Source organism: Sceloporus occidentalis, unplaced genomic scaffold (genome assembly GCF_023333645.1).
Source record: "Sceloporus occidentalis isolate IW3139 unplaced genomic scaffold, rSceOcc1.0.p SCAF_19, whole genome shotgun sequence".
Lineage (NCBI taxonomy): Eukaryota > Metazoa > Chordata > Lepidosauria > Squamata > Phrynosomatidae > Sceloporus > Sceloporus occidentalis.
In genome coordinates this window covers 8485585-8513396 of record NW_028316999.1, presented here as the reverse complement: position 1 = coordinate 8513396, position 27812 = coordinate 8485585, and the positions used below count along the sequence as shown (strand labels likewise).

General features: G+C 36.3%; 1 protein-coding gene across 1 annotated transcript in view; it reads right to left on the bottom strand.

Annotated features, from left to right (window-relative positions):
* The window catches only part of LOC149302372 (adhesion G protein-coupled receptor B3-like), a 378938-nt gene that overhangs the window by 54310 nt on the left and 296816 nt on the right, over window positions 1–27812 (bottom strand). Inside the window, exons 19-21 of the mRNA XM_089482502.1 lie at window positions 3906–4056; window positions 1203–1272; window positions 528–594 (exon numbers count right to left, since the gene is read on the bottom strand). Coding sequence (XP_089338628.1) covers window positions 528–594; window positions 1203–1272; window positions 3906–4056 — 288 coding nt within the window. The remainder of the gene's footprint in view (window positions 1–527; window positions 595–1202; window positions 1273–3905; window positions 4057–27812) is intronic.

The following is a 27812-nucleotide window of genomic DNA, read 5'->3' as shown; positions in this document are numbered from 1 at the left end:
CTCTCACTATTTTTAGTACAATTAAAAAGAAGTTGCTTATTATGCGTGTGTACAAAAACAATGAGGCTGTATTTAAACCTTAATCTTCTATGTACTTGAGCAAATCCTACCCAAATAAAACGTAACCTTTATTTAATTTATTAAAAATGAAAGTTCACTCCTAAAGTCACTTAGTATATTCACACTTATGTATCTAAGAAATTCGTTTTTAAACTTTTCCTAACATGAATAAACATAGTATACATCATTACATTTTAAAGTCAAGATTTTGCAATATTTGGAAACAGTTTTAGTATGTATATATTACTCTGGCAAAATAGGTTATGACATTGAATACTGACTTCTAGACACTGAATTCTAGACACTAGTGAAGGCTACAATCTGAGGGTCATCACCTAAGAATCACCTTTACTAAAAGTTTAAGTGTGGTCAGTTGAAGAATTAACCTGTTATTATAATCTTATTTTCACGACTCTTAATCTAAGGTTCAGTGCTGCTTGAAAAATCAAAATCATTAGGCAGTTTACCAATACAACAGCCGCAGCGGGTCCAACAAAGGCATAGAGAAGCCCTCCTTCAAGTGACAGCCAGCAACTGCAAAAGAAAATTGTGCAGGGAATAATGTACAGGGTAAGAAACTATTCCACACATTTGTGGGAGGAATACACACAGTGGTCTTACACTAAGGGTCAGGTTGGCACAAAGGCCACTGAAGCCTCTTCAGATAAAGATGCTTGGGACAAAAGCAGCAGAGACATGGAAGTGGGAATCGGTGGCTTTGAGTAGGACCTAGACAGCAGTGAACAGCGCTACTACAAAGCTCTGCTTGTTTCTGGCTCCTGCATAGCCTCTAAAACATGGTACCATGGGCAAATGCCTAGACCACCTAGCTGGAAATCCAGTCTTAAGTAAATAATATAAATGATAAAATGCCTTTTTTTTTTTAATAATACAAGGTGCTGCTGTTTTCTTATTCCTTGTTTTCTTACAGGTATGGAAACGCACATTAACAGAAAGATTAAATAATCATCAATATTTAAGTTTAACAAACCAGTAAATATCAGGCCAATAATCAATGATGGCTTATAAACGTAGTCTGACCATACTAACTTACCATACCCTCAACATTTCAAATGGCGAAATAGGGGCACTTTTGTTTCAGGGGATGTGACTTTGTGACCCACTAAGAAGGTTTAACTTACTATTGTGTAGTTCCATATCCCTTTGCTTTGGTGAAGCCCATTGATATGGCAACTACTAATGCTGGTAGGCCTATAAAGAAAAATACATATTAACGTTAAAAAATACACATTAAAACAGCATTACTAATAAGTGTTCCTAATCATTTACTTATATTACTTGGTGTTAATACCATGTGTATCTCTATTGCATTCCTGAATATACACAGGCTGGACTGGCCATTTGGCACGCCAGGCAAATGCTCGGTGGGCTGCTGGCTGACAGCCCCCATACTCACCCAATCTGCAGCTCCAGCAGCAGATCAAATGCGGCAGTGTGCTGATGGCGGCTGGATATGCTCTGCCACATGCTACCTGAGCATAAAAAAGTAATGCGTGGCCTGTCATATCTAGCCGTCAGCCGCACTTATGTCATTAGGCATCTGCAAGCCTAAAAGTGCCAGGGCTTCCCCGTCATCCTCAGAAAGGCCTTGATGGTACATTAGCAATTACAATTACTTAAGTATTAAATTATATTATACATTTTATAGTGATATGCTTAAAGAACAAGGTGTCTTTAGTAGCATTTTAAAGGACCCCATAAACCTTTATTAGTATTAAACATTATTAAACAATATAATAAAAAGTATAAGGATGAACAGTTGATTCTATAGCAGTAGATCTATAGCTGTGGTCATTTATTTGCCAGAAATGAATTATTTATGGTGCAGTATATTTTTCAAATACTGTTAGATTTCTGCCGTAGATAAATTACTAAGAGCGTTGCTAAGTTACCATTTTTTTTTGTTGTTGTTGTTTGGTTTGGTTTTTCGCAAAGCTGTAAATGTAATCTAATCAAGCAGGTTGTTTTTATATTCATTGCATGTATTTCAGTGGGAAGAATTTTCATTGCAATTATTTTGCATAATAGAGGTTTACGGTATTCATTCTGCAAACAAGTGATGGTAGAACCATAACAAACACCATGGGTCTTCTGAAAACAAGCAGCATTTTTCTCTGCCTATAGAAGTCTTTTCAAAGATTTATATTTCCTTTGTTGTTCCCCTCTGTGGAATCAATATGACCATTAGGTCAGCATGCTTTCAAGTTATTTGTTACTCTTCTTGATATGTTGATACCGTCCATTATTTTACCTCTTTTAGGGCAAATAAAAAAGGCATTTAAAACACAGTGGTTATTAATGAATGAATTAAATGGCAAATGTCTTTTTAACTTCAAAAGCAATAGAACCCAATGCATAACATGCACTTGTAAGAATGAACATCTACATTTAGAGTATGACCTCTGGTTATGAAACCTTGTTTTTATAAAATTGGTTTTCTTTTTTCAGGCTTCACCCTCATTCTTATGCCACTGGTAATATCTTTCTTTATAAACAAGCATGGTTCTTTTGTTTTATTTATTACTTTTATATGACATTTAATATATACATTATTTATTTTATTATTATTGCTTGTTGACCTGTTGATCATACTTTAATATGTTTGAAACCCAATTCGCCATCTTACTGCTATATTAAGCAAAAAATAATGCTTCTAGTGTTAGCATAATGTTTTTTTATGAACTGTCAGCATATTGTGGAAATCTAATACAATGTGAGTAATATGTATATTTATATTTATTTAAAACCCTGTTTTTGTGAAGTTTTAAACAAGGTAGAGGTATAGCAGATGAAGACCAAAAAAAAGAGTGATGGAGATACATTAAAATTGAGATGTCTGTGCCTTAATGAATAGGTATGACATGGGAGAATAACAGGGAGCTACAAGATGGGCTGAGAGATCAGTGTTCAGAAGACCAAGGAAGGCAAGCATTTTTTGCTTGCTTCTCATGAGGTGTGAAGAAAGTCTAAAAAAAAATAGGTCATGATGACATAGTACTATATATACACCACCGTTCAAAAGTTTGGGGTTACTTAGCTGTCTAGCTGTGCTAATATATTCATTTTATAATGATCAATTAGCCTTTCCAACATAAACTTGGATTAGCTAACATAATGTACCATTGAAACACAGGACTTACTGATAAATGGCCTCTGTATGCTTATGAACATATTCCATAAAAAATCAGCAGTTTACAGCTACAATAGTCATTTACAACATGAGAGGGGGGGGGGGGAGAGACAGAGAGACAGAGAGAGAGACAGAGAGAGAGAGACAGGGACAGAGAGAGAGGGGAGAAAGAATTGTGTGTAGACACTAATAGGAGAGCGTAGAAAGATCACGTAGCTAAAGAGAAAGATAACAGATTTGCATCACCTCTGATCATTTAAAGATCCCTTGAAGCAATAATATTTAAAGGGCAAGCACAGAATTGAGGTGCTACATTGCTGCAGGGGATTTTCATTTGATGAAATGTATTAGAATATAATGTAAAAAAGCCAATAATAGGTATAACAAATAACTGTGCTACCAACAAAAAGCAGAAAAACGTCAAATCCTAATACTATGATATCTTGCATAAAGAAAATTGCTCCTGCAAAAACAAACAGAAGAAACATTAACCATTCCACTCTGCAGCAATCTGATCTTTAAAGGAAAGATTTTCTGCTCACAATAAATTCTTCTCCATTAAGGTACTGCTTTTGGGCCTTGGGCGCCAGCTCCACTATTTCCAGCTAAATGGTATAGCTAGTTTGTAAGAAAACACAAAGAAGAAATGCAATGCCTGAAATAAGAACATAATGATTAATTTTCTAAAACCTACCCCATCCAAGGCAAAGGAAGCGCTTTCGTATGACCCTTGTCCTAATTTTTCCGGTGACTGCCATATACGACTGCCAAGCTTCAGTCAAAACCCAGCAGAATGAGGCCAGGAAAAAAAAGTGGAGGAATGCTGTGGTCATAGTACAAATACCCTGTGGGGGAAAATGTTATCTTTTATTATTTATCATTAAAGAATATATGTCACGTTTCAGATTATCCACAATCCTATTTCTTACATGTATATAAAATATATTTTTTATCATAGATTTATGTTAAATATCCATAAAACACAGAGCTGTTATTTGTTATACTGCATGGAAGAGCATCCATCTTGTTGTCGCTAATATAATGTTAAAACTGCTGTTCTATAGTGATGTGAATATGAAGAACCAAGCATTATTTTATAATATTTTATAATTATTTTATAATTATATATAGTTGACATATATTTATTTTAATCAGAACTCATTTAGCATTATTATTTCTTATATTTTTATTGCACATAGCTCCTAGTGATTATTTTCTGCCATGCCATTGTCAACTTCTGTCCAGCTATGTATTGCTTTTCCTATTTTTAATTAAAATATAAAATAGTGTAAATTAACCATTTTTATCACAATCAGTCATCCATGTCAACTTTACTAGAAAGGTCACAGATGCTCAAATTGTAACTATGTAACTATGTATGTAACCCCTGTTACTGTACATTAACATACCATCTCTGTGCTCAAACATCTTAACAGCGCCATCTTTGTGCCCAAACATCTTAACAGGGCTATATTTGTGCCCAAATAGCTTAACAGTGCCATCTTTGTACTTAAGCAACTTAACAGTGCAGTCTTTGTCGCCAAACAGCTTAACAGTGCCATAATGTGCCCAAACAGCATTTCTCTGCCATCTTTGTCTCCACTCAGCTTAACAGTGCCAAACAATTGTATAGGGTTGTACTGTACCTTTAATACATGTGTACTGTAATAAGTACAAAATAATATATATGGTGCCATATTATAAAAGACAGCATTTCCTAAGCCATTTAGAATATATAAAATTACATAGAAAAAGTTTTATAGATAATTCACAGTTAAACAGAATATAGCTTATTTCTACTCTTGATGCATATTGTTTGCATAAATGTGATCTTCAGTTGGACCAAGCCTTCAGCTTTGTCTCTATAAGCCCGAGCCATAAGGTTGCAAGTACTTCTACTGAAATTGTTATATATACACGCATAGACCACAGTTTCTTTGCTGTTGTATAGTTCTAGGATTTAATAGTCTGCTATATAGTTGTACACTATCCCCAGTTTTATTTTCCTAAACTTGGCACTAGTGAAGGCTAGACTCCTTTTCTAATAAATGTACATAAAAAGTATCTTCCACGATAAAGCTGTATGCCTGACAATTCAGACAATTTGTCATTTAACCCTCTACTCTCTACCATTGAATATAAAGATTTAACAATTCTAAAAAGACACATGTGTATATATATATATATATATATATACATATACATACATTGTACACAGACTTCCATATCATTTAACTAAAACCACAATGTCACTTATTGAGCAACAGTCATTTCTTGTCCTTCCAAGTCAGTTAACATTCAAGCTGTCATAATTTGTATTTATATGCTGAGTACCATTCTGTTTGGATCATGATTGCACTTCCGCCAGCTGCATCAATTACAATGTTATCTATTGAAAACTACAATAAAAAAAATCCCCTTTTCCTCTTAATAAAACTCCATTTTATTCTGCTGTCAAAAGAGATGCTTTACAAAATGTCTATACCACATTTATTTTATTTCTCGTATGATATTCTGTTTCAGGAGATATTGCTGAGAATATGGTTTGCTACATAGATAAAAGTCATTAAATGACTTTGTTCTAAGAAAACTTCCATTACCTTCTTTAATCTTTTCAGGTTTCAATCCAATGTAGCCCTTGATGCAATCTCTCGGCAATGACCAATAATTCAAAAGACCATTTTAATTATATAGGTCAGATTTTCTTTGTAATAATATAAAAATATTTAATATAAAATATCCTACTGAAAATCACAGAGGAGGTTAATCCAAATGAAACTGCCGCTTTGATTTCAGAATCCTCCCACATCCAGAGGCTCACATTTGCATGCGTTGTCCCTTTCCCCTTCAAATTCCAGTAATAAACTTTATAGATGGTAAATATTTTTTTATTTTTTAGATCGCATTTCAACCTTTATATAAGACAATATTCATTACAAGGACTCTATATTGTATGGGAATATTTGCACTACATTTATTATGGGTAAGCCTAAAACCAAACTGGGGAAGGGTGACCTCATAAATATATATATTACATAGTCTCTAGATGCCTACTGAAATTTTTTTTTTACTGAAACGACAGGCGGTAGCTCTCCTATATCCAGTGTATTCATTCCTGTAAAAAATGTTTTCATAAAAGGTCCACCTATGTAACAGGATAGAACCAAATAGCTGCAAGCAAACCTCTATGATCATGGCAGATTGATGCATATCTTATATTAGCTTGCTCATCAGCTAAACAGATGTTCACCTTGATGGAGAAATTTGTTATAATGACTTCCCAGCTAACAGAACATTTTAGCTGAAATATGTGAAAAAAACAAAACAATATGTGGCTTAAGGGCAAAACCTTGACCTTGTGGAACATGACTTAAGATAAGGTATATTCAATAAACTGCAAGAGAGCTCAATATTTCATGATGCGTTATAAGGTGCTTTGCCCATTTATGCTTCTCCTGCAAATCACTGGTTAATAAATACAAACCTAAAACCCTTTGATAGACATCTACATACATAAAGCATCTTCCGCAGTTAACTGGTATTGCAAAAGTACCTATGGTCTATCATAAACATCTAAAATTGGGAAACAAGTACATTTGAATTCATTATATTTTTCTCTAATGTTGGTGATCAATTATCTGATTCCTGCAAAGTGTTACTGTGAAAGACGTAGCTACCCGCCTATTCTGAGCTGATAATCACAGATCTCATTTAATAGTTAGCACATACATAGTCATATCCTTTCAGAGCTGCTTTAAAAGCACATTAGGCATGAATCACACATCACATGAAAGTCTGCTTCTTATTTAATTCAAAGATAGGATGTAAGCGTTGTGACTAGGAGGGGTATTCACTAAACATTTTTATCAAATCCATTATTATTTTATTCATTATGGAGAGCCCTGTAAGCCATAGGGCTCAACAGTATCTCCATAAAGCATATGTATTTTAAAATTTAAGATGATTCAAGAAATAGCCCTACATTAACTATGCATTATGAAGCTCACTTAGATTGCATGGCTGTACATATATGAGCACGGATGTTTATGTATAAGAGTATGTGAGCATGAATCTCTATATATAAGTATGTGTGAGCATGAATCTCTATGTATAAGTGTATGTCAGCATAAATGTATATGCAGGGGCGTGCTGGGCCGGGGGCAGGAGGGCAATTGCCCTCCAGGCCGCCCTGAATCCGGGCCGTCGGGCTGGCCGTGTGGCCGGCAGACGAACATTCATGGCAGCCGCAAAGTTAAAAACTAAGCGGATGCCACCGGGACTGTCCGCCGTGCGCGCGGCAACTGTGGCTGTGCGACAGGACTTGATGTCAAATCCCAGCGCACAACACTGAAGCCACGCCCACCGTCTTCCGCGCTCTCTGCACCGGAAGGACGGGACACAGAAGAGGAAGAAGAGGAAGAATGAAGAGGAGGAGGAGGAAAAGTGACAGTGCCAGAGGAAAAGTAGGAAAATATTAGTAAGTGTGTGAGAGTGATGGGTGTTATGCTATAGTTTATGATGAATGTTTGTGAATGAGGGTTTGAGATTGCATGGAAGTGTGGGTGGATAGCATGGCATAGGGAGGCTGTCTAGGCATGATAGGAGTGTGATTGCTGTTATCAATTATTTTTTTTTGTCCAACTGTGATGTGTTAACAACACTTTTATTAAAAGTAAATTACATACCAAAATTGGACAGAAAAATTCAATAACAGTATTAATAGATATATATGATTGCAAACAGCAATCACACGCCTATCATGCCCTAGAACCTGGGCATGATTGGATTGTGATTGCTGTTAATTATATATATGTATATATATATGTATATATATATATATATATATATATATTAATATTTTTATTGATTTTTTTTTGTCAAATTTTGGTGTGTTACTTTTAATAAAGTATTTTAAAAGTTTTTGTTTTTTTTCGGTTTTGGCCAAATGAATGCATCCCTACTATGTACTAAGCCAGTCACTGAAGTGTTAGGCCTACACCACATCAATGTTTGGCTTAGTATATAGTGATAGGGGTTGTACTGCAGTATTTTCAGTGTCTGGCTCAAAGTATAGGCACACATTGACGGTGGTACAGCGTAATCCCTAAGTATATAATGTTAGCAGTTATGCTGTACCACCGTCAATGTGTGCCTCAGTATATAATGATAACAATTTTGTTTTGAAGTGTGTGTGTGTGGGGGGGTGCCACATACAGGATCTGCCACAGGTGCCAAATACTCTAGGTACGCCCTTAAGTCGTGCGGCAGTCAGGCCCAATGGCCATTCCTGAGCTCTTTGTCCCACGTCTTAAAAGCGGCAGGATGAAGAGCTGAGACACGGCTATTGGGCAGGATGGTGCGTGCACGCCGGCCGCTTTAATTCCACTAGGCGCCAGTGGAGTGACTGCCGCACGGCGGCCGCTTTCAATGTCGCTCGCAGCCGCTTTGGTGGCGCAATGGACCACTTGACTAGACTTGCCCCCCAGGCCTTAGGTTGCCAGCCCTCCCCTGTGTATATGGATAAGTGTATGTGAGCATTAATGTCTATGTATAAGTGTAACGGAGCACAAATATCTATGTATCAGTGAATGTGAGCATGGAGTGTATGTGAGCATGAATGTATAAGTATATGTGAGAATGTGTTACCATGACTGTGTAAGTATAACTGCTTGTGTGTGTCCAGGAATGTGTACATAGAATTGATGTGAGAGTGAGCATGTATGTGTTAGAATGAGTGTGTGTTAGTGAGTATGACTGTGTGTAAGCATGTGTATGTGTGTTAGTATGTGTACATTTGTGCAAGTCTGTTTACATATGTGTGCCATAGTGTATGTTAGAGGGGGGAATGGACAAAGAAGGTGCAGGCAAGTTTTTTGGTGGCAATGATGGGACAAATCACTTGTCTGGAGGCAGTTGTCTTGGGTGGTTAGGATGGCACTGATAGGCTGCTTGGGGGCAAAAGTGACACTCACAAGCTGTTTGGGGGCAAATGTGGCACCGTGGGACATGTTACTAGGTGAAGTTGGGGGCAATTTCCACACCAGGGTCCTGTGATTTCTAGTTATACCCCTGGTCATGTGCCTCCCAATCCTGCACTAATGAGAGCGCAATGATCCGCTGCCCTTACCTCCCAAATCTGCAGCCAGGAAAGGTAACAAAATATAACAGCTACAGAGGAAAATACATAACTAGAAAAAGACATGGCAGAGGTAGCGGTCAATATAAGACAAGGGCTGAAAGAGACAGCAGGCATAGATGAATACAAGAGTGTCTTATATTTCTCCATGCATGCCATCTTTCCTGCTTTATGTCTTATATTCCTCTGTGCCTGCCAACTTTTTCTTCCTTTTTTATCCTATATTCCCCCAAGCCTGCCATCTCTTCCCCCTTTATGTCTTATATTCCCCCAAGCCTGCCATCTCTTCCCCCTTTATGTCTTATATTCCCCCAAGCCTGCCATCTCTTCCCCCTTTATGTCTTATATTCCTTCAAGCCTGCTATCTCTTCCACTGCAGCAGGCAGGATGCAGAACTCAACTAAGATACAATTGGGCGGATGGGGCAAAGGGGGGTTTACCCTCTGTCCCCTTATGTTAAAATGCCCTGGATGTGTCACAATTAAGACATTATATCCAAAACAATAACTAAATATTACTCTCAAACTAAGTCACTTCAGAATACAACATGCACAGCATAAGTCTACAACAGGAATAACAGGCTAATAATTATGTTCTTATATAAGAATAATAAAAATATGTTTTTTATCCAATTTTACAAGCTTGTTTTTCATACATTTTGCAACAGCAGCCAATGAATATTTGTTCAGACATTTGGCAGAATGACTAACGCTTACCCCTTCCCACAGTCTTAACAAAATACTTGATTTGTAAGATAGTTAGGTTACAAGCATAAATTGTGTCATACAAGAAATTAAAAAATCAGAAAAGCTAATCTTTATACATTTATTTAACAAAACAACCTTAATTAAAAAAAGCATTTTTTGTAAATAAAAAAAATAAAATATAAGGTTTAGTTATATATATATATATATATATATATAATTGTGATTTTATATTATTAAACAGCCTCATATTGCAATTTTTATATTTTGCTTCAACTGCTGATTTTCACAAAGTACAATTCTGTGTAGTAATTTGTGTATTATGATACCAGATGGACACTGGGCACAATTTCACAGGAAAACCCAGCTGTGTTGTAAAATTGTTATTATTAATTCCGATTATTTGTAGAGTGCCAATATATTCCCCAGAGCTATATACTAAAGCTCAAATAACAATGCATTACTTGCTTTTATGTTATCTATGTTATTCGTCCAAATGCCTGTCCTATAATTTCAATACATATGAATGGACCAATAATTATTAAGGAAAAAAAGAATCCATCGGAAACACATCTCTTTCTCCTTTATTTTTGCTACAGTGTTACAAATTGAGTAAAATAAATACAAATGTTTATTCTACACTGAGTTCCAACTTTCTATTTAACCATGGTGTATAATTCTTACCAAACATATACAGATTGTTCTCAAAAATTCTAATCTACCTTGTATAATTTTGATAATAATTATATTGACATTGTCAATATAATTATTATCAAAACTTTTCGTTCTACTGCTAGCATCTTCACCATTGAACCTACTTTGTGTTTGTTTTTTCCCTCTTGTCATTATCTATCACTTCTTCCCACTATTGTTTCAAGTCTTCGAGTTTCTGTAGCTCGTTTTGCGTTTTCTTCCTCCCAACCATTCAGTCTAATGTTGGTTGTATATGGGAATGTGGTTTAATAAAAATGGCATATTTTCCTATTAAGAAGAGCTAATGTAGATGTAGTTGCTCTTTAATAGGTTATACAAATCACAGGGAATTAGCTGTTGGACGACAAAGCAAACTTTTCAAGACAATTTTCATCTTCATGATCGATTGGATACTTAACGTGTCATTCATGTAGCAAATGTAAAGATATTAAAAGACATTTGTGTGTAAGACCACAAATCAAAATGATTCATCTGTGGTTTGATGTACATGCCAATTGACACACCTCTATTATGCAGGACTGTGCTTAAACAATGTACCCTACCAACCCAAGAACATCTGCAATTTATGGTGAGATTTGTTGACGCTTCCTGGTCTGACAATCTTATAATTACATTTTTGTTTTGAAAACAGGTAAGTTTTACGAATATCTGGATTTTATGTAAAAAAAAAAGATGGCGGTTGGCAACCATAGTGAGCTACTTCTTACTTAAAGTAACCAGTATAGGCAGCAAAGCTTCCCCTGGCTGGCATATGAACCAAATAAAGTAAATAACAACAGTATATCTTTCCACTTTCTGAAGATAACCAAGGACATGTGAACACCTACTTCATTGCACTTTTCTAATTCGTATGTATTTCAGGTTGGAGTGTAAAAGCATAAAAAATCTGCATTTGAGGACATTGATTGGGTTCCAAAAATAAAATCTTAAAAACAGTGAAATCCTTTACAGTTATAGCAGTATGAAAACATACATTTAGAAATGATATTGTGAATGTCCATACAAAGATGAAATAATAAATAATGTACAATGGTAATTCTCTGACCCGGTCCTTGTAGGTCAAAGACTGATTTTAAGTAAATCAATGAAGGAGCATGTTACTCAATAACTCATGTGTTCTGATTGACCCTGTTATCATTTCCGACCACAAAGCTGCTGCCTTAGACTAATGGGAAATGCAGTCTAGCTGCAGCCCAGGCCCTACCTTCCTTAACCCCTTAAGGACAATGGGCAGTCCCTAAACCCATTGAAAACAATGCATTTTGAGCCTGTACATGTACAAACTTTGTCATTATGGGGTTAATATTTCAGCTTGTCGTTTTTCACAACAGTGTTATTGGGAATATGAGCATACAAAGTTGCTATGGAAAAAAAAAACAACAGGATTTAATTAAGCCATCTATAGCAATATTAAAGTGTATAAATTGTTTCATAATATGCAAGACCATTTATCTTGTGTTAGGGGAAAATATAAAAGGGCCTATGCAGGTCTAGTTGCTATGACAATATTAATTTGGCCTGTATCCAAATGACGTTTAATTTACTGCTAGTATTTAGGTAGCCTCCCCCCACTCCTTCCTTTCTGTCTTGTAAAAAATAAATGTTAGCAATATTCGACAGCCTTAATAGATCGTAGAACGGAGCACAACAATATATGCAAACAGACTGCAAAGCACCGGCTCCTTTCAATTAACAATTCTGCTCAAAGACATTGGATTGAGATGGGCAGAAGCCCTTGGAGAGGGATCCATGACATATCTGGAATATATTGCAAAATGTTTCTATGCTTTCAGTCATCTTTAAATCTCTACTTTCACGGGGCTTGTCAGCTTCTCAAAATCATCAGATCACCTACAGACCAAGTGGGTAGATTCGTTTAAAATGTCAGTTCGCCGAAAAACAAAGGAAGCTTCGCTTTTGCTGGCAGCTGGTTGCGTTATCATTTTACCTATGGGAAATGAGTAAACTGAAATGTTCTGACATAAAGAACTAAAGTGGCATCAATAATTTTAGGAAAAGTAACCCATAACCTATTTTCAGCTTGGTTTTGGGCTCTGGGTCTTATTACCAGTGGAGCTTCTTGACTGGGAACAGCAAGTATGTTTAGGAGACATGTAAGGGAAAGGTAATAAAAGTGCACAGTAAACTCACATGTAACTTATCACTGAACATACGATATTGTAGATCATTTGTTGCCGTAAAAATAAGTTGATTTATATAACCAGCCAGCTTTGCTATCATGTCTAATTTGAAACCCGGTTTTTGATACTAATATTACTTCTGGCCACAGAATCTGAGCATGGCTTAAACACATCTCATTCATGATCATTGCACTTAATTCTTCAGGTGTTACTCAGTGTAAGAAAGTAACTTACATTGGTGGATTTGTGTGGATACTAAGACATGTTTAAACATTCTTACAACATTATATAGACATTGTAAGCAGGTTATAATAGCCGAGTAGCAAATGCACACAGACATTGGATAATGTATACTGCTATTTGCAGACAAAAAATGTCACCATGTTTTATAATGTTCTGTAGATATAAGGCTGTATGGAATGATACAAAGCTCTGTGCAGATATAAAAACTGATCAGGCACAATATGTCCTAATACATGTTAAAAGAGGCTGGAGTGGACAGATAATTGTGAATATTAGGAATCAGACAGGAAAATTTAGCAGCTGGCGTTTAGGATTCAGAATGGGATATAGTCATAAAGCAAAACAGCACAAACATAGCAGGAAAAGGTAGAATTCAGCAGTAACATTTTAGGAGCCATATGGTTCACACAATGACCACCAGGATTTATCCATCCTTGAATATTACATACTAAACAGTTCTAAGATATTACCAATGACCATTCGCTTAGGCTCCCATTTCTCTGTCAGTTAACTCCATTTCTGCTCATTCTGTTTCTGCCACATTCATTCCTCCATTTATGTCTTAATTCCCACCCTCCTGCTCCTGCCATCTGCCTCAGTTCATTTCCCTAATATCTTTATCTCTATTTCTTCATCCGTCCTCCATATATATCTGTTACATTTGTTAACCCCAACACTTAATCTTCCCCTGTCACTGGTTTCTCTATCTTCTTTTTTTATATCATACTCTTGCTGTTTCTGGAAGGACATACAGGTTAAACTCACTGCCCCTGAACACCTTAGGGGACTCCCTAGGTCACCTTTATGGTAGACTGGACCTGCCTAAGTTTAAACATCACACAATACTCACAACCAAACAATGTAACTCCTGGCACTCCAAGGCACGGCAGTAGGTATTATGGGGAAAAATCTGTCCCTTTAAACATAGTAGCAGTGTGGAGACTCAAGGAAAGACCGCGCTTAGTTACAAGATTATTGGAAGCAACAATATTAACAAGACAACATGGCAAACATCCAGCCTGACTGCTTGCCAATGTAACAACAGACAAAGACTACAAATGTTTCAAATAGCTGCACACATCTGTACCTTATGTTTTATGTCATGGATCCTTCCAGGCCTTTAAAGTTTATATTAAAATTGCATGGTGCAAAGCCTGTATGCCCCTTTTAATGTTAATTCAATGTTTCCTGTATTGTTTGATCATATTAGCTGTCTTTTTTTATTAAACCGTTATGTTGTGAAAGCATATTAACATCTTATCACTTAATACTTAGATAGGTATGTCAATAATTGAAAACGATCCATATATATAGTTATTTTCACAAAACAAAGTTTTTACGGTGACAAATTTATTCAGTACAATAGACTTATTTATTTAGGGGCAATTTTCCTATAAGAAACAGTGACAATAGTTTAGGAAGTACTACAATATATTTATTATTTAGGGACCAATATATATTAAACCTGTGGAATACATGCAACAGTGATGATGAACCCTGAGCTTTATGAAATTATATAACAAAAAGGTCACTTTCGGGGAAAGAAGTTTAATGTTTTTAATGCAAAAATAAAGGAAGAGATATGTTGTCACATTATCCCTAATGGAAAATGTTTATAATGGAAATGGGCAGGGAATGTTCTCAGCTAGGGTGTATTATATATGGGTAAAACTATCTTCATTTATTGCCACCTTGACAAATATAAGCCAGTGTTTCTGGATGATTTTAGGATACATTAAGTTTGAAGCTATTACACAGAATCGTAATCACTTAGAATCTTGTAAAAGAAGAAACCAACTGCACATCATCGTATGCAACAGTAATTTACCTAACAAATGAGGTTACATCTGGAAAAGTCTTGATAAATCAGCCTCATATATTGAAACATATTTTAGAGATTTTCTCTCCTGAGCTGAAATTGTACAATTTGTTATACGTATGCCCTGAAATGTTACTCACCAGCTTACCTGACCTGATTTCCAAAAAAGCTTTCACTCCGTTCTTTCTTCACATATCCCTTTCTATTTAAAGAATGTTCTCGCTATATGTTCCTCTCACCCTGTGTACCTCGGACATTGCATGCCTCCTTCTGTGGTCAAATTTATTGAAATACCTAGAGATCAGCTGGACATTTTTACACACAAAAGCTATTATTCATTTCTGCAAATTCTTTAACGGACTGCTTGCTGCCATATTGCTCACTTGCTGACTTATTGTGCTCTATTGTCATGCAAAGAATACTTCTCCCCTTCCTAATAATAGAGCACTATGTTGAGCGCAAACGAAAAGGAAAAGTCCAATCAAGCTACAGAGAAGGCCCCTGACCACTTCTCGAACTGGAACGTAGAGCAAACCAAAAACTAAACTTCTTCTAACTTCAGTTCTTTTTCTCAACACATTTCTTGGCTAAAAATGACTACCAACAAATTACTGTACTTTTTTTTAAATGCCACAGCTGCCCTTTGTTTGATCTAGCAATTGTCTACATGTGCCTGTACACGAAAGAACCTGTCCAAATAGTTCATGATTGTTTTCAGCATCTTCTGAAGGATGTAAATATCCGAAAAAATATGGGCAGTGACAAAGTGGTCAGAAATGTTTTCTGATTTGAAATTAAGATTTTTAAGTGTTAGAGAGGCTAGCGCGTTTTCCAAAATAATCTGCCTCAAATGAGTTCAACCCAACAAGTTCAACCCAACATATGATGTAGGCTTTACTACAAATTTTAATACAAAATAACACTCCTTTAAACTATGTGGTTTATGTTTTGTTTATAGCTCCAGTTTTGTAATAGTTTAATTTTATTTGCATATTGCCTAAAATATTGAACCCCATGTACACATTTAAACCCAAGCATGACCAAATGCCCTACGTTAATTCAATATCACAGTGCTTTGCAAACTGTTCCTAGATATATTGTTATGAGATTAACTGTACGGAAGAGATTCAGTGTTTCAAATGACTTAACAGCGGTACTTTTGAACTCCATGCCTTGAGGGCCACAAATGGGCTGCAATTTTTAGCTATCCTGCGTTGAGCACATGCTTCTCAATGAATCATCGGTTTTCGGGTAAGTATACATATAATTCCTGGTTATGGAGAAACATTACTAGCAACATGTAAAGTACAAAAGCTGGTTGTGCCAATTTTATTGATCTTTGGTTCCACTTCTCCTGCAGTATGGTGTCATACCTCCAACATTTCAGGTGTCCAAATTTGACATGCTAGCAAGGCCATTGTGGTTTGGTCAGAGGATCTCCCCAACTGGCCTATGCTCTACGCTGCCTGCAATAGTGAGACAGATGGGCAGATACATGTGAAAGCGAGTCAGTGCCCAAAAATAGGCAGAGAGAGGGGAAACGGCACTGTTGGAAGGTATATTGTGTACAGTGCAAGAGACTAACTCCATATGATGTATAGAAATGTGATTTGATGCAAAGAAGAGGACAGACACTAAGATAAATGGCTACTGTTACATATGTAGATGATTACATATAATATGAAAGAAAGTACGGGAACTTAAATAAGCATGGAATAGACACAGCGCTTTCCCAGACGTGACAAAGCCAAATAAGATTTCAAATTTTACAAAAATGTTGCAAAAACAGCATGTTACCTATGTTTACAAAATTCCTAATTATATGTGATTGTGACTCGGAGCGCTTCTCGTTCTTTTTCACCAATGGTGCAATGATCTTACAGGGACAGAAACATGTATAGCTTTTTTTTTTACCAGATGGAAAGATGGAGGAGCTGTAAAACACTATATTTAAATTGATCAACGTGGAACTATTTCTGCATTCTACATGTTAAACTTCTCCTCTGAACTGATTGATAAGCTAGTTAAGTTAAATAACAGAATCCTGACTGTACCATTTTCCAGCCTATTAAATTCCATTGCCTGCCAGCTATTTCTGAACTTACCTTTTGTTAGTAACTGCCAGCAGCTGAGGATGTTAATAGACCTAATACTGTATGCCGCTAATAGCTAGTACAGCAGTTGTATTTTATTATTATTTTAAAGTGATTCCAAAGTTTTAGTAGTCAAATGCTATGCACTGTAAGCCATTGTATTTATTCCCGCAATGCAAATATATTTATTGATGTGTTTGATCCGGCATGAATATAGAATTCTGCTTGACCTGTTTTGTATTAAGTATGTAAATAATTTTCATTCAGGGCTACAGGTGTTAGATATAGATTTTTTTCTTTAGTCAAAAATACATCAAATAGCTTTATTTTCCCTAATTTTAGCCTTTGCATCCATTTTTAGTATTTAGGGTGTTTTTACCTTTTATTTCTATAGTTAAGTACCATATAACAAATTCTTACTTTATTAGTTTTTCAGCGAATCTTAAATAGCTACACAGCTCACAAATAAAGGTTTAAAAGCACACACACACTATTTCAATGTAAATCTATACTGCATATCAATTATGCATACCATATACTTATTTCCTTGGAAGTTCCTATTTATTCGCTCATTGTATACTGCATTGGACCTCACTAGAATGTAATACATTTGAAAAAGCCTTTAGAACTGGCTCAGCTTTTTACCATACTTTACAAAGACTCACAGACCGCCAAGCCTCTAAACTGACTTTGTTTATCTTAAGTGTCTTTTATCATGCAGCTACATGCACAGATTACCACTGTTATAAACTGAGAACCGCAAGTGGTAGCATACTATCAATTAATGGGACACAATGGAAAGGCATGTTGGATTGTGTTATCTATTCTGTTTCTTTCTTTACTTGCTTAGGACTAACTCATTTGATTGGCAATTGTACTTGACATAATGTTTCTAAAAGCTCCTATTATGGGAGTATGTACAATCTAAAATCCATCTCTAGCATGATTTCACTGCTGGACATCCACTTTTCAAAATGTCAGCTAATGTAGCAGATCCATTTCCCGCATGCATATTAGGTATGATAAAGGCTCATCACAAACTCTTTCAAATTTTCAGCAATCACTGCACGCCACTGGGAAGCAGGCACAAAAATGGACCATATGGGGCATTGCATTTGGACATGCTATGCAAGTATATGCTAGCCAAAGTAATGATCTGTCTGTCTGCCTGTCTGTCTGCCTGTCTATCTATCTATAGCTTGTAAAACGTGAAAACCAGTGTTCGTGTCAAAGTGAAGAATAAAGAAATGTATAGAAATCAAAATAATAATAGTACTCTCCTTTCTTTATCGGCATATACAGCAGCAGCCCTACACAACACTCTCCAAAATGTTGAAATCCAAAACCAAGATCCACCTAGGGGTGCTCGTATGAACCGATTGTGATATCTATCTATCTATCTATCTATCTATCTTTCTACCTATTTATCTATCAATCTTTCTATCTATCTATCAATTAATCAATCTATAATTTTGATTAAGATAGAATTGCCAAACTGAGCGGACATGGGCCACGTGGATTAGCTATTGTTTATATCATCACATCCTCAATGTATCATCAAAAATAACTTGCTTTGATATAATAATAATAATAAATAATAGAGTTATTGTATCTAAAGGACTAATGATGCACTCAATCATTTTGGAATTACGTGTCTGATTTGACTCGCAGGGCATACTAAGTAAAAAAGCTTTTAGAATAGTGATTTAACCTGCTCATCTACTAGGGAGGAGGGAAATTATGCACCATATGCAGTAACAAATGAATAGCTAAACAATGTATACAATACTTTCCACCAACATTGCAGTAATTCTTACCAAAAAAAATGTATGGGTCTATTAAAAGCCAAAGCCAACTCAGAGATAAAAAAATGTTCTTTATGGAACCATATTCTCATTTTCATCCCAGAGTTTAGTAGGAGTTAACAGCTGGAATTAAGAATCCCTCCAGATGAGTGGTTTTTGAGAGAATTTGTCTCTGTGAAACCAGCATCTTCTCCAATGTAATAGACCCCTTTGTGAGAATGGAAATGATGCTGCCTCTGCATTAACCTTCTTAGTGGCTTTTGCTATCAAGGACCATTTAATCTAAACTCTCTGCATATGACTTTATGGGTCTGTAATGGCTGACAACTGTATTTTGTACAAAGCCCAAGGCAATTGGCAGTGAAAAAAAAATGACAAAATCTATTGGTAACCATGTGTTTATCTTCAGTTAAAAAAAAAATATCCGTTTAGCTCTATTTAGTTTAATTATAAGAAAAACTGATGTATGCACCATGACCCATGCCCTGAAATTTGCGAAGCATATATTGCTATATTTTATTTCATGGAAACTTTAAAAAGCTTATGAGTCAATGAAATCTGACATGTATTTGAAACTAAATGTTAACCTGTGTCATAGACAGAGGCGTATCTAGGGTATGGCACCTATGGCTCCAGCCATAGGCACCATTTGAAAGGGGCCCCAGTGAGCGGCTTTTAAAAGCTGTCTTTTTTTTTTATGCGGAGGAGAGAGCTCGGCGCCCCTCGTTCTCCCCCGCATCAAAAAAAAAAATAAAAGACAGCGTTTAAAAGCCGCTCGCTGGTGCCCGCTGCTTCAGTGCTGAGTGCCGAAATATGACGTCATATTAAGGCGCTCAGCAGTGCAAGAGGGCAGAAGGCTCGTGCTCCCGTCGCTGGACCTCAAGGTGAGAACCACAAAGGGGGAGAGGGGTTAGGGAGTGATAAGGGAGGGAGAGGGGTTAGGGAGTGATAAGGGAGGGAGATGGGTTAGGGAGTGATAAGGGAGGGAGATGGGTAAGGGAGTGATAAGGGAGGGAGAGGGGTTAGGGAGTGATAAGGGAGGGAGAGGGGGTTAGGGAGTGATAAGGGAGGGAGAGGGGTTAGAGAGTGATAAGGGAGGGAGAGGGGTTATTGAGTGATAAGGGAGGGAGAGGGTAAGGGAGAGAGAGGGGTTAGAAAGTGATATAAGTAAAGAGTGGATTAATGTGTGCATGCATTGAGTGAATGAGGGAGAGCATGAGTTAATATGTGAATGTATTGTCTGAATGAGGGAGAGCATGAGTTAATGTGTGGATGAATTGTCTGAATGAGGGAGAGCATGAGTTAATGTGTGGATGAGTTGTCTGAATGAGGGAGAGCATGAGTTAATGTGTGGCTGAATTGTCTGAATCAGGGAGAGCATGAGTTAATGTGTGGATGAGTTGTCTGAATGAAAGTGTGAATTAGTGAGTGACTGTAAAAGTGTTTGGGTGTATCATAGATGTATAATTGTGGAAGGGCAAAGATGGCACTAGCAGGAGGTTTGAGCCTTGGGGACCAAGATGGCACAGGCAGGGTGTATATGGGACAAAGATGGCACTGGCCGGACTGTTTGGGGACAAAGTTGACTTGTGCTGGGCTATTTGGGGACAAAGATGGCAAATCTTATGTGTGTGTAATTTGGGTGCTGGTCAGGTTCTATGCGGGCAGTGTGGACGCCAGGGCTGGCTTTGGGGTGTGCAACCTGTGATCTATGTCTGTAATTTAGAGGGTTTTAAATATGCCTTTTAATGCCGTGTTTTTATGTGAATTCCAATTGATCTATACCTGCAAAGCTGGGTTTCTGTGTTATTCTGTAGATCCATATCTGCTATGCTATGTTTCCATACATTCTTTATGTATACCTGCAAATACAGGGTTAATATGTCTTATTCAGTTGATTAATACCTGCAATGCTGTTTCCATGTATTTATTTGATCTATACCTGCGATGCTACGTTTCATATATTATTATTGTATACCTGCAAATATAGCATTTGTATGTCTGATTCTGTTTATTTGATATATACCTTCAGTGCTGAGATCACAAGTGAATTTCAATTGATCTGGGTTTGTGTGTTGATCTATACCTGCTATCGGCAGCAGGGTCTAATATTTATATATATATGGGCAGCAGGGGCTAATTAATGGGTTTTAGATATTTGGACAGGGGCGCAATTTCAGTGCTTGCCATAGGCGCTATTTTCGGTAGATACGCCTCTGGTCATAGATGAACTGCTTAACCATACATATATATTGCCATTCCCATTTCAGATTATTTCCATTGGTTTCCAACCAAATGATAAAGGGTAAACCTCCAAAGCCAAAAGAGCTGTCACTTTGTGTTGCAAAATAACTGGAATATTTATAATCCAAACAGTACTGTTACCTTTAGGCTAACTGAACCCCATCAGTCTTCTAGATATTTTAGTACATGGAATTTTCACAAGGTTTTGTTTGCTTTTAGATGCACATAAAAGGCAGCACTGCAAATCTGGACAGATAGGATGTCAAAACCACTGTGTATAATTCAAATGATTTTAAGAAAGCACAGCATTTTGTTCATTCACAATCAAGCACAGTTTAACCATCTAAGTAAAAAAGTTGAGGATCATTCACTACCTCTAAGCTATGTTTAGACATGTAGTGGAAACACATATAAAATGACAGTATATATACACCACAGTTCAAAGGTTTGGGGTCACTAAGAAAGTTCCTTGTTTTTGAAAGAAAAGCATATTTTGTCCATTAAACTAACATGAAATGGATCAGTAATACAGTGTAGACTATGTTAATGTTGCAAATGACTATTGTAGCTGGAAATGGCTGATTTTTAATAGAATATCTCATAGGCATACAGAGGCTCTTTATCAGCACTCCTGTGCTCCAGTGGCACATTGTGTTGGCTAATCTATGCTTAAATTTAAAGGCTAATTGATCATTAGAAAACCCTTTTTAAATTATCTTGTTTTCCATGAAAATAGCTAAATTTCCCCAAACTTTTGAATGGTGGTATATATATAAATATACACACACATCTAAATACACATGTTTACAAAATTAATTGCACTCATGAACTTATTCCGTGTTTCAGATATTACAAGTTCAAAACTCCATCTAATCAATTAAAGTTACATTCTAGCCAGGAGCATGCCAGGGAGACTTTAATGCACAAGATAAATTCCCATTAAATTTACATGGTGCCCTTTGCAAAAATATATGTGTTTGCCTCTTATTCCAGCCCCCTAGTTATTTGCCATGCAGGGGATGCGGGCGCATAAAGTGCTCCCACTGAATTCAATTTTTAATCCAATTAATCCAGTTAGGTTCACATTTGCTTTTCTCGTTGTTAAAATCTCTCCATAAATACAGCTAACAACTCAATATGTTTACATCTTAAAAAGTAATGGTATTCAGAAGGGCTAACATTACAATCATTTGGTTGCCACCGTTGGCAAATTGCTCCTATAGACTCTTTTTGATAGGCCTCTTAAAAGGCTACCTTTTAAAGCATATCAGGGTCAGCTCAGATTTGATGATCATGACTTGAAATGTGAAATAATAAAATATTATGCTTGTTTACACTGGAATGATTTTAAAGCCATTAAGCATTTGTCATCTTGCATGCAAAATAGATAGCATAAAAATTCTCATTTTCGAGAAGAAATCCAGAGGGATTAATGTGACATTCATTTGTATAATTGTAGTGCCTGAGATAAGCCTTGAAACAGCTGTTTTCCTTTATTGTGGGCGCAATCCTCATTGTAATACACCTGGTTAGCAATCTATTATTTTGTTTGCATCTATACTGCATGATTAACCTTTTTTGAGAGTTGGCCTTTTGTAGCCACCTTTAATGCAGTGGTAACCTACGTAAAACACATTAAATCTCAATAATCTATATACATATGTACATACATTGATAGTTAACTGTTGAGCATGTGAAATAAACTTCTCATTAAAGCCTATGGTATCTTGATAATTGCATACTTCCTCTTATATGGTTTCATATATTGATGTAAGCATCGCAACTTGATCATTTATTTTAAAACAAAGTGAGTTTTGTTCTCACCTTTCCCTTCTTTGTCTAAAGTGTAAACTGGATATGGCTCTTCTCTGCTGTCAAATGCTATGTTTTAAAATCTCTATGATCAGATCTGGAGAGGAATGTTAGTTATTGCTTGTTGATACCAATTTCTCGGTTAGTAATTGCATTATTACATCATGGCACTCTGTATGAACGGGTAATGCTGCCAGGATCAGGTGGCATTTTACATGGGGGGATAGATCCTAATGGGGAAAAAAAACAACGCAATTGATAATGCAGCCTGGTTCCATTTTCACAGTAGCTTTACTGTTTATATAAACAGTAAAAAAAAAACAGTAAAAAACAGTACTGCAAAAAAATGTTTTACTTGCCACCTTCTGAGCTAAACAAGTTTATAATCTAGAATAACAATCAGAACTGGTGTGCCACTGATACAATAAAAAAACCAACAATCATTTCAGAGTTAAGTAAAACTTTTCAAATATTAGTATTGTCCTTATATTTAATTGTAGTAGAATTTTCAGCTCTAAGAAAACTAAACAATATATTAATGTTGAGTTATGTAGATATGCAGATCACTATATATATATATATATATAGTGGAGGTGAGACAAGTGGTAAAATACATACTGTGTGTTCACCTACACAGAAATAAAGACAAACAATTTTGTCCCTAGTGCTGTCTTGTCTCTAATCATGCAAGTAGACTAATTAAGCTTTTTGTAAAGCTTTTAACCATCTTAAATTATACTTTTTCTGGGTGCAGCTCATATTCAACACAATAAGGTGATTCTCTCCCGGAAAGCAAAATGAATGAGCAGACTATATTCACTGCACACTTAAATGCTTGATCTTAAACTGAGACAATTTCTTACTTTCCAAATTTAACTGGAATAGCTTTCAATTTTCTGCTTTGTTCTGCAAGCTCAGAATAATACAGCAATTGTGTATGAGGACTCTCTTATCATAAGTGTCACACGGTCCGTAGATAAAGTGTTTGCCCTTTTTCAACATTGTCTATTTCCTTGTGTCCACGTATATTTGGTGCACTACACTGAGGGGCTATTTTGAGGACCCTCAGACTGAGACCACCATATTGATGAAATACAACAGTCACATTTGCATAAGGTTCTTTTAACAATTCAATAGCTTGGCTTGGGGTATCTTGTCGGGAGCAACAGATAATGAAATGTCTCCATTTTGACCTGCATCATTCCTACAAATTGAACATTTTAGCATTTCAAGAATTCTATCAGTTAAACAGCTTGAAGTATTTCTATTACCGACCCCCCCCCCCCGATTTCTGGCACTGTTTTCTAATTCTTAAAGCAAAATTCATGAAATACTCCCTTTGCTTTTCTGATTTTTCATACTACCAACCATTCCTACAATGTAACTACCAGACTTTATTGATGGGCCGCTGAAAGCACACCATGATCACTTGTGTCTTCCAAAAACACATCAATAATTCAAAACACACTAAGCCTAGCAGATGCTTGATTTTCATCTCTAAGAGTTTACAATACGGGTTGAATACGGGTCTAATATGTGGCATATCTTGAATGCCTGTATCCATTAGGTAAAGCATATATTTGATTTGGAAAAAGGCAATGTTTTATTATTATTATCATTACTTAGTACAGGGGTGTCCAAGTTTTTTCTGCAGTGGGCCACTTCATCAGAATTGTATACGTGCGCGGGCCGCACTCATTTTTCACTAACAGCAATCACAGTCCCATAATGCCTAGGTTCCAACATTTACTGGATGGATGTGTAATTGCTGGAACCTAGGCATGATGGGACTGTGACTACTGTTAGCAATCACACTCCTATCATGCCAAGTCAGCCAGTACATGCTGAAACCTAGCTAGCTGCCCCCCTTGTGTAGTGATGCTGCCAGCAGTATGGGGTCTGCACATCACTTACAGCCATCCTGTACCAGCGTGTATTGGCTGACTTGGCATGATAGGAGTGTGATTGCTAACAGCAATCACAGCGAGCACAGTCCCATCATGCCTAGGTACCAGCATTTACTGGTTGCCTGGGTATGATAGGAGTGTGATTGCTGTTAGCAATCACACTCCTATCATGCCAAGTCATATTGCTAATTTTGTCCAATTGTGTGTTACCTACTTTTATTAAACATGTGAGTTTTTATTATTATTTTTAAAGGTGGGGGTTATTTTCGGTTTTGGCTAAGTGAACCCTGAATGTTTTGGTCCAGAATTTTCATTTTAGTTCATCCCTAGAATAAATCTAGGGAATCCTGAATTTGTAGTCGCAAAACTTTCAAGGCCCAGAAATCAGTGAGAGGAAGAGTAAAGGTTTTGTGTCATTTTACTTTATTTTAATCTGCATATTTTATTAAAGGCCATATTTTTTGTCACAGTGAAAAATGAGCGCACGTATACAATTCTGATGAAGTGGCCCACTGCAGAAAAAACTTGGACACCCCTGGATTATGCCCTTTGTACATGCGCCCCTTTTTCTTTGATTTTTTTACAGATATGATTCAATATGTAAATTGAATTTGTTGAATTAGTTGAAAAAAAATTGTTGGGTAAAAATCATGTTTTTTTGGGGGGGGTGAGGGGGTGGGGGGGCCCTTAACAGATTCTCGCACCCGGGCCCTGAGGCATCTAGTTACGCCCCTGGCAGGGCTTGAGGTGCGGCTCGCGTAAGATCGGTTGCCCTGGCTGCCGATCTTACGCGGGCCGCACCTCGAGGTCTCGCGGGCCGCATTTGGCCTGCGGGCCGCATGTTGGACGCCCCTGACTTAGTACAACAATGTTCTTAAAAATATTTGCATTGAAATAACCTTAGATTTAAAAAAACATATATATTAAAACATTTTATTTAGAGAGGTGAAATTTTATGACTGTAATCTCATACTGATCAACCTTTACCTATAGTCATTTCTACTTTATATTTTAGGCATGATACACATATTGGCCCAAACTTGGATGGGCTGTGTCGGATGTTTTGGGCAGACAACATATTCTAGCTAGGTGCTAGCACACAAAAACAGATTAGTATGCTGCTAAATCATGTAAATCATCATGCTTTGAAATGACTGTGTGTGATTTAAGTGGATAAATGAATGTAATTAAGGTCTCTGTTTTTAACACAATCAATTTCAGAGAATTAATAGACGCTCGCACCTGATCTGTAGAGCAAATGATGAAAATCACATATCTGGCCATCTACTAAACCAGGTACAAATGGAAATCCATTTTTATTAATACTCTGTCTTGCCCGGTATTAATGAGAATGTGCTCTTTAAAAGAAAAACAACAGAATAAACCAAGTCATACTCAATATTCTCCTTGACAAACAACACAGTGTATATAAATGAAAGTGTGCTATACTAAACGTAGTAAGCTATACTTTTTCTGCATTGACTGCAGAGATCTTCCATGGTGTTGCATTAAATTGCATTGATAAAATCATGGCATGCACAATTTAATTTTAGTTAATTAACAGTGATGGTATATAGAGTATATATGGACAGATGCAGTTTAATGTAAATATGACTGCATCTGCTGACATATTTAATCATCCAGACAACATGTATACAGATCAACATGACGGAATGTTCATTAAAATCAATATGTACCATCAAGCTGTTGGTAGCCGAAAAACATATATCCTGCCTTTGTTTATGGGATTATTGTCTAAAGTAGCAAACTATCATTTTTCTACTTACTGAATATATATTACTTACTATAGACTCAATTACAGCTCTGAAATATTCAATAAGACAATTGATTTGATTTTAATCTATTGTACTTCAGATATCATAAACCCAAGATCGCTAATCAAGCAAGAATGTAAATCGTTTTCATAACTAACTGGAAGATCCAATCTTAATTAAACATAGCAAATAATATTTAACTTCTAAATAGCAAATGGAGGGTGCACAAAAGTAAAAATCTCTATTAAATATAGCCAAAGCAAAGAAAAACTCAAAATGCTGTTTTTCCATATACACCGCCACATACCGTATTTTAAATGTATATAACCAGCGATAAACAAATGTACATAAACATGGCAACTGTATTGGACCCAGCATCAAAAGCATATAATGTAAAGTACATATCAAAATGAGGACATAGTGAAAGGCAAAATATATTTTTATATTACATTTTATATTGGAATGCAGACATTCAAAATAAACCCAAGGAGTATTACTTGTCTTTGCCTATGATTCAGATTACTTTACAATAAAGAGCTAAATCCTATAATTTAAGAAGTCTCAGCCAATTAAACAGGAATAGACATTCTAACCAGATTTTTCTTTGTAGTGTGAGAATTAATTACTGGATTAATTATTATTATTATTTATTTTATTATTATTTATTGCCTTATAAAGCGCCATCAGATTTGGCAGCGCTGTACAAAGGATAGACAGGACATAACAATCAGTATATAACATAACAAGATGACTTGCAGAAACAACTGATGAGGAGGGCCCTAGAGGGCAAAAGTTATACATTGTATATACATGCCATCCAACTGCTCTGATTTGCCACTCTATCCCACTGTCCCACCGCGTTTTTCCTCTGTCCCTCTATTCTCTAGGACTGCATACTGCTGAACTGCGCTGCCAGTATGAGTGACACACCCTACTTCCCAAGCTCCATCCCTGGCTTTCCGATTCGCTGGGGGTGGAAGTATGGTTTTATATATATATATATATATATATATATTAATACTTAGAGCAGAGAAAAATGGTTAAATAAAAGAATCAACAGAAGGAATCAAATAATTTACTTTTGGATGCTGATTGAAAAATGGACTTTATAAAAAAGCAAGAAAAGCAATCAATATTGAAGAGTTGAAGCAAATTACGGCAGCAAATTACACCTTCCCATCTTAAAATTTGTTATCTCCCCCCATCTA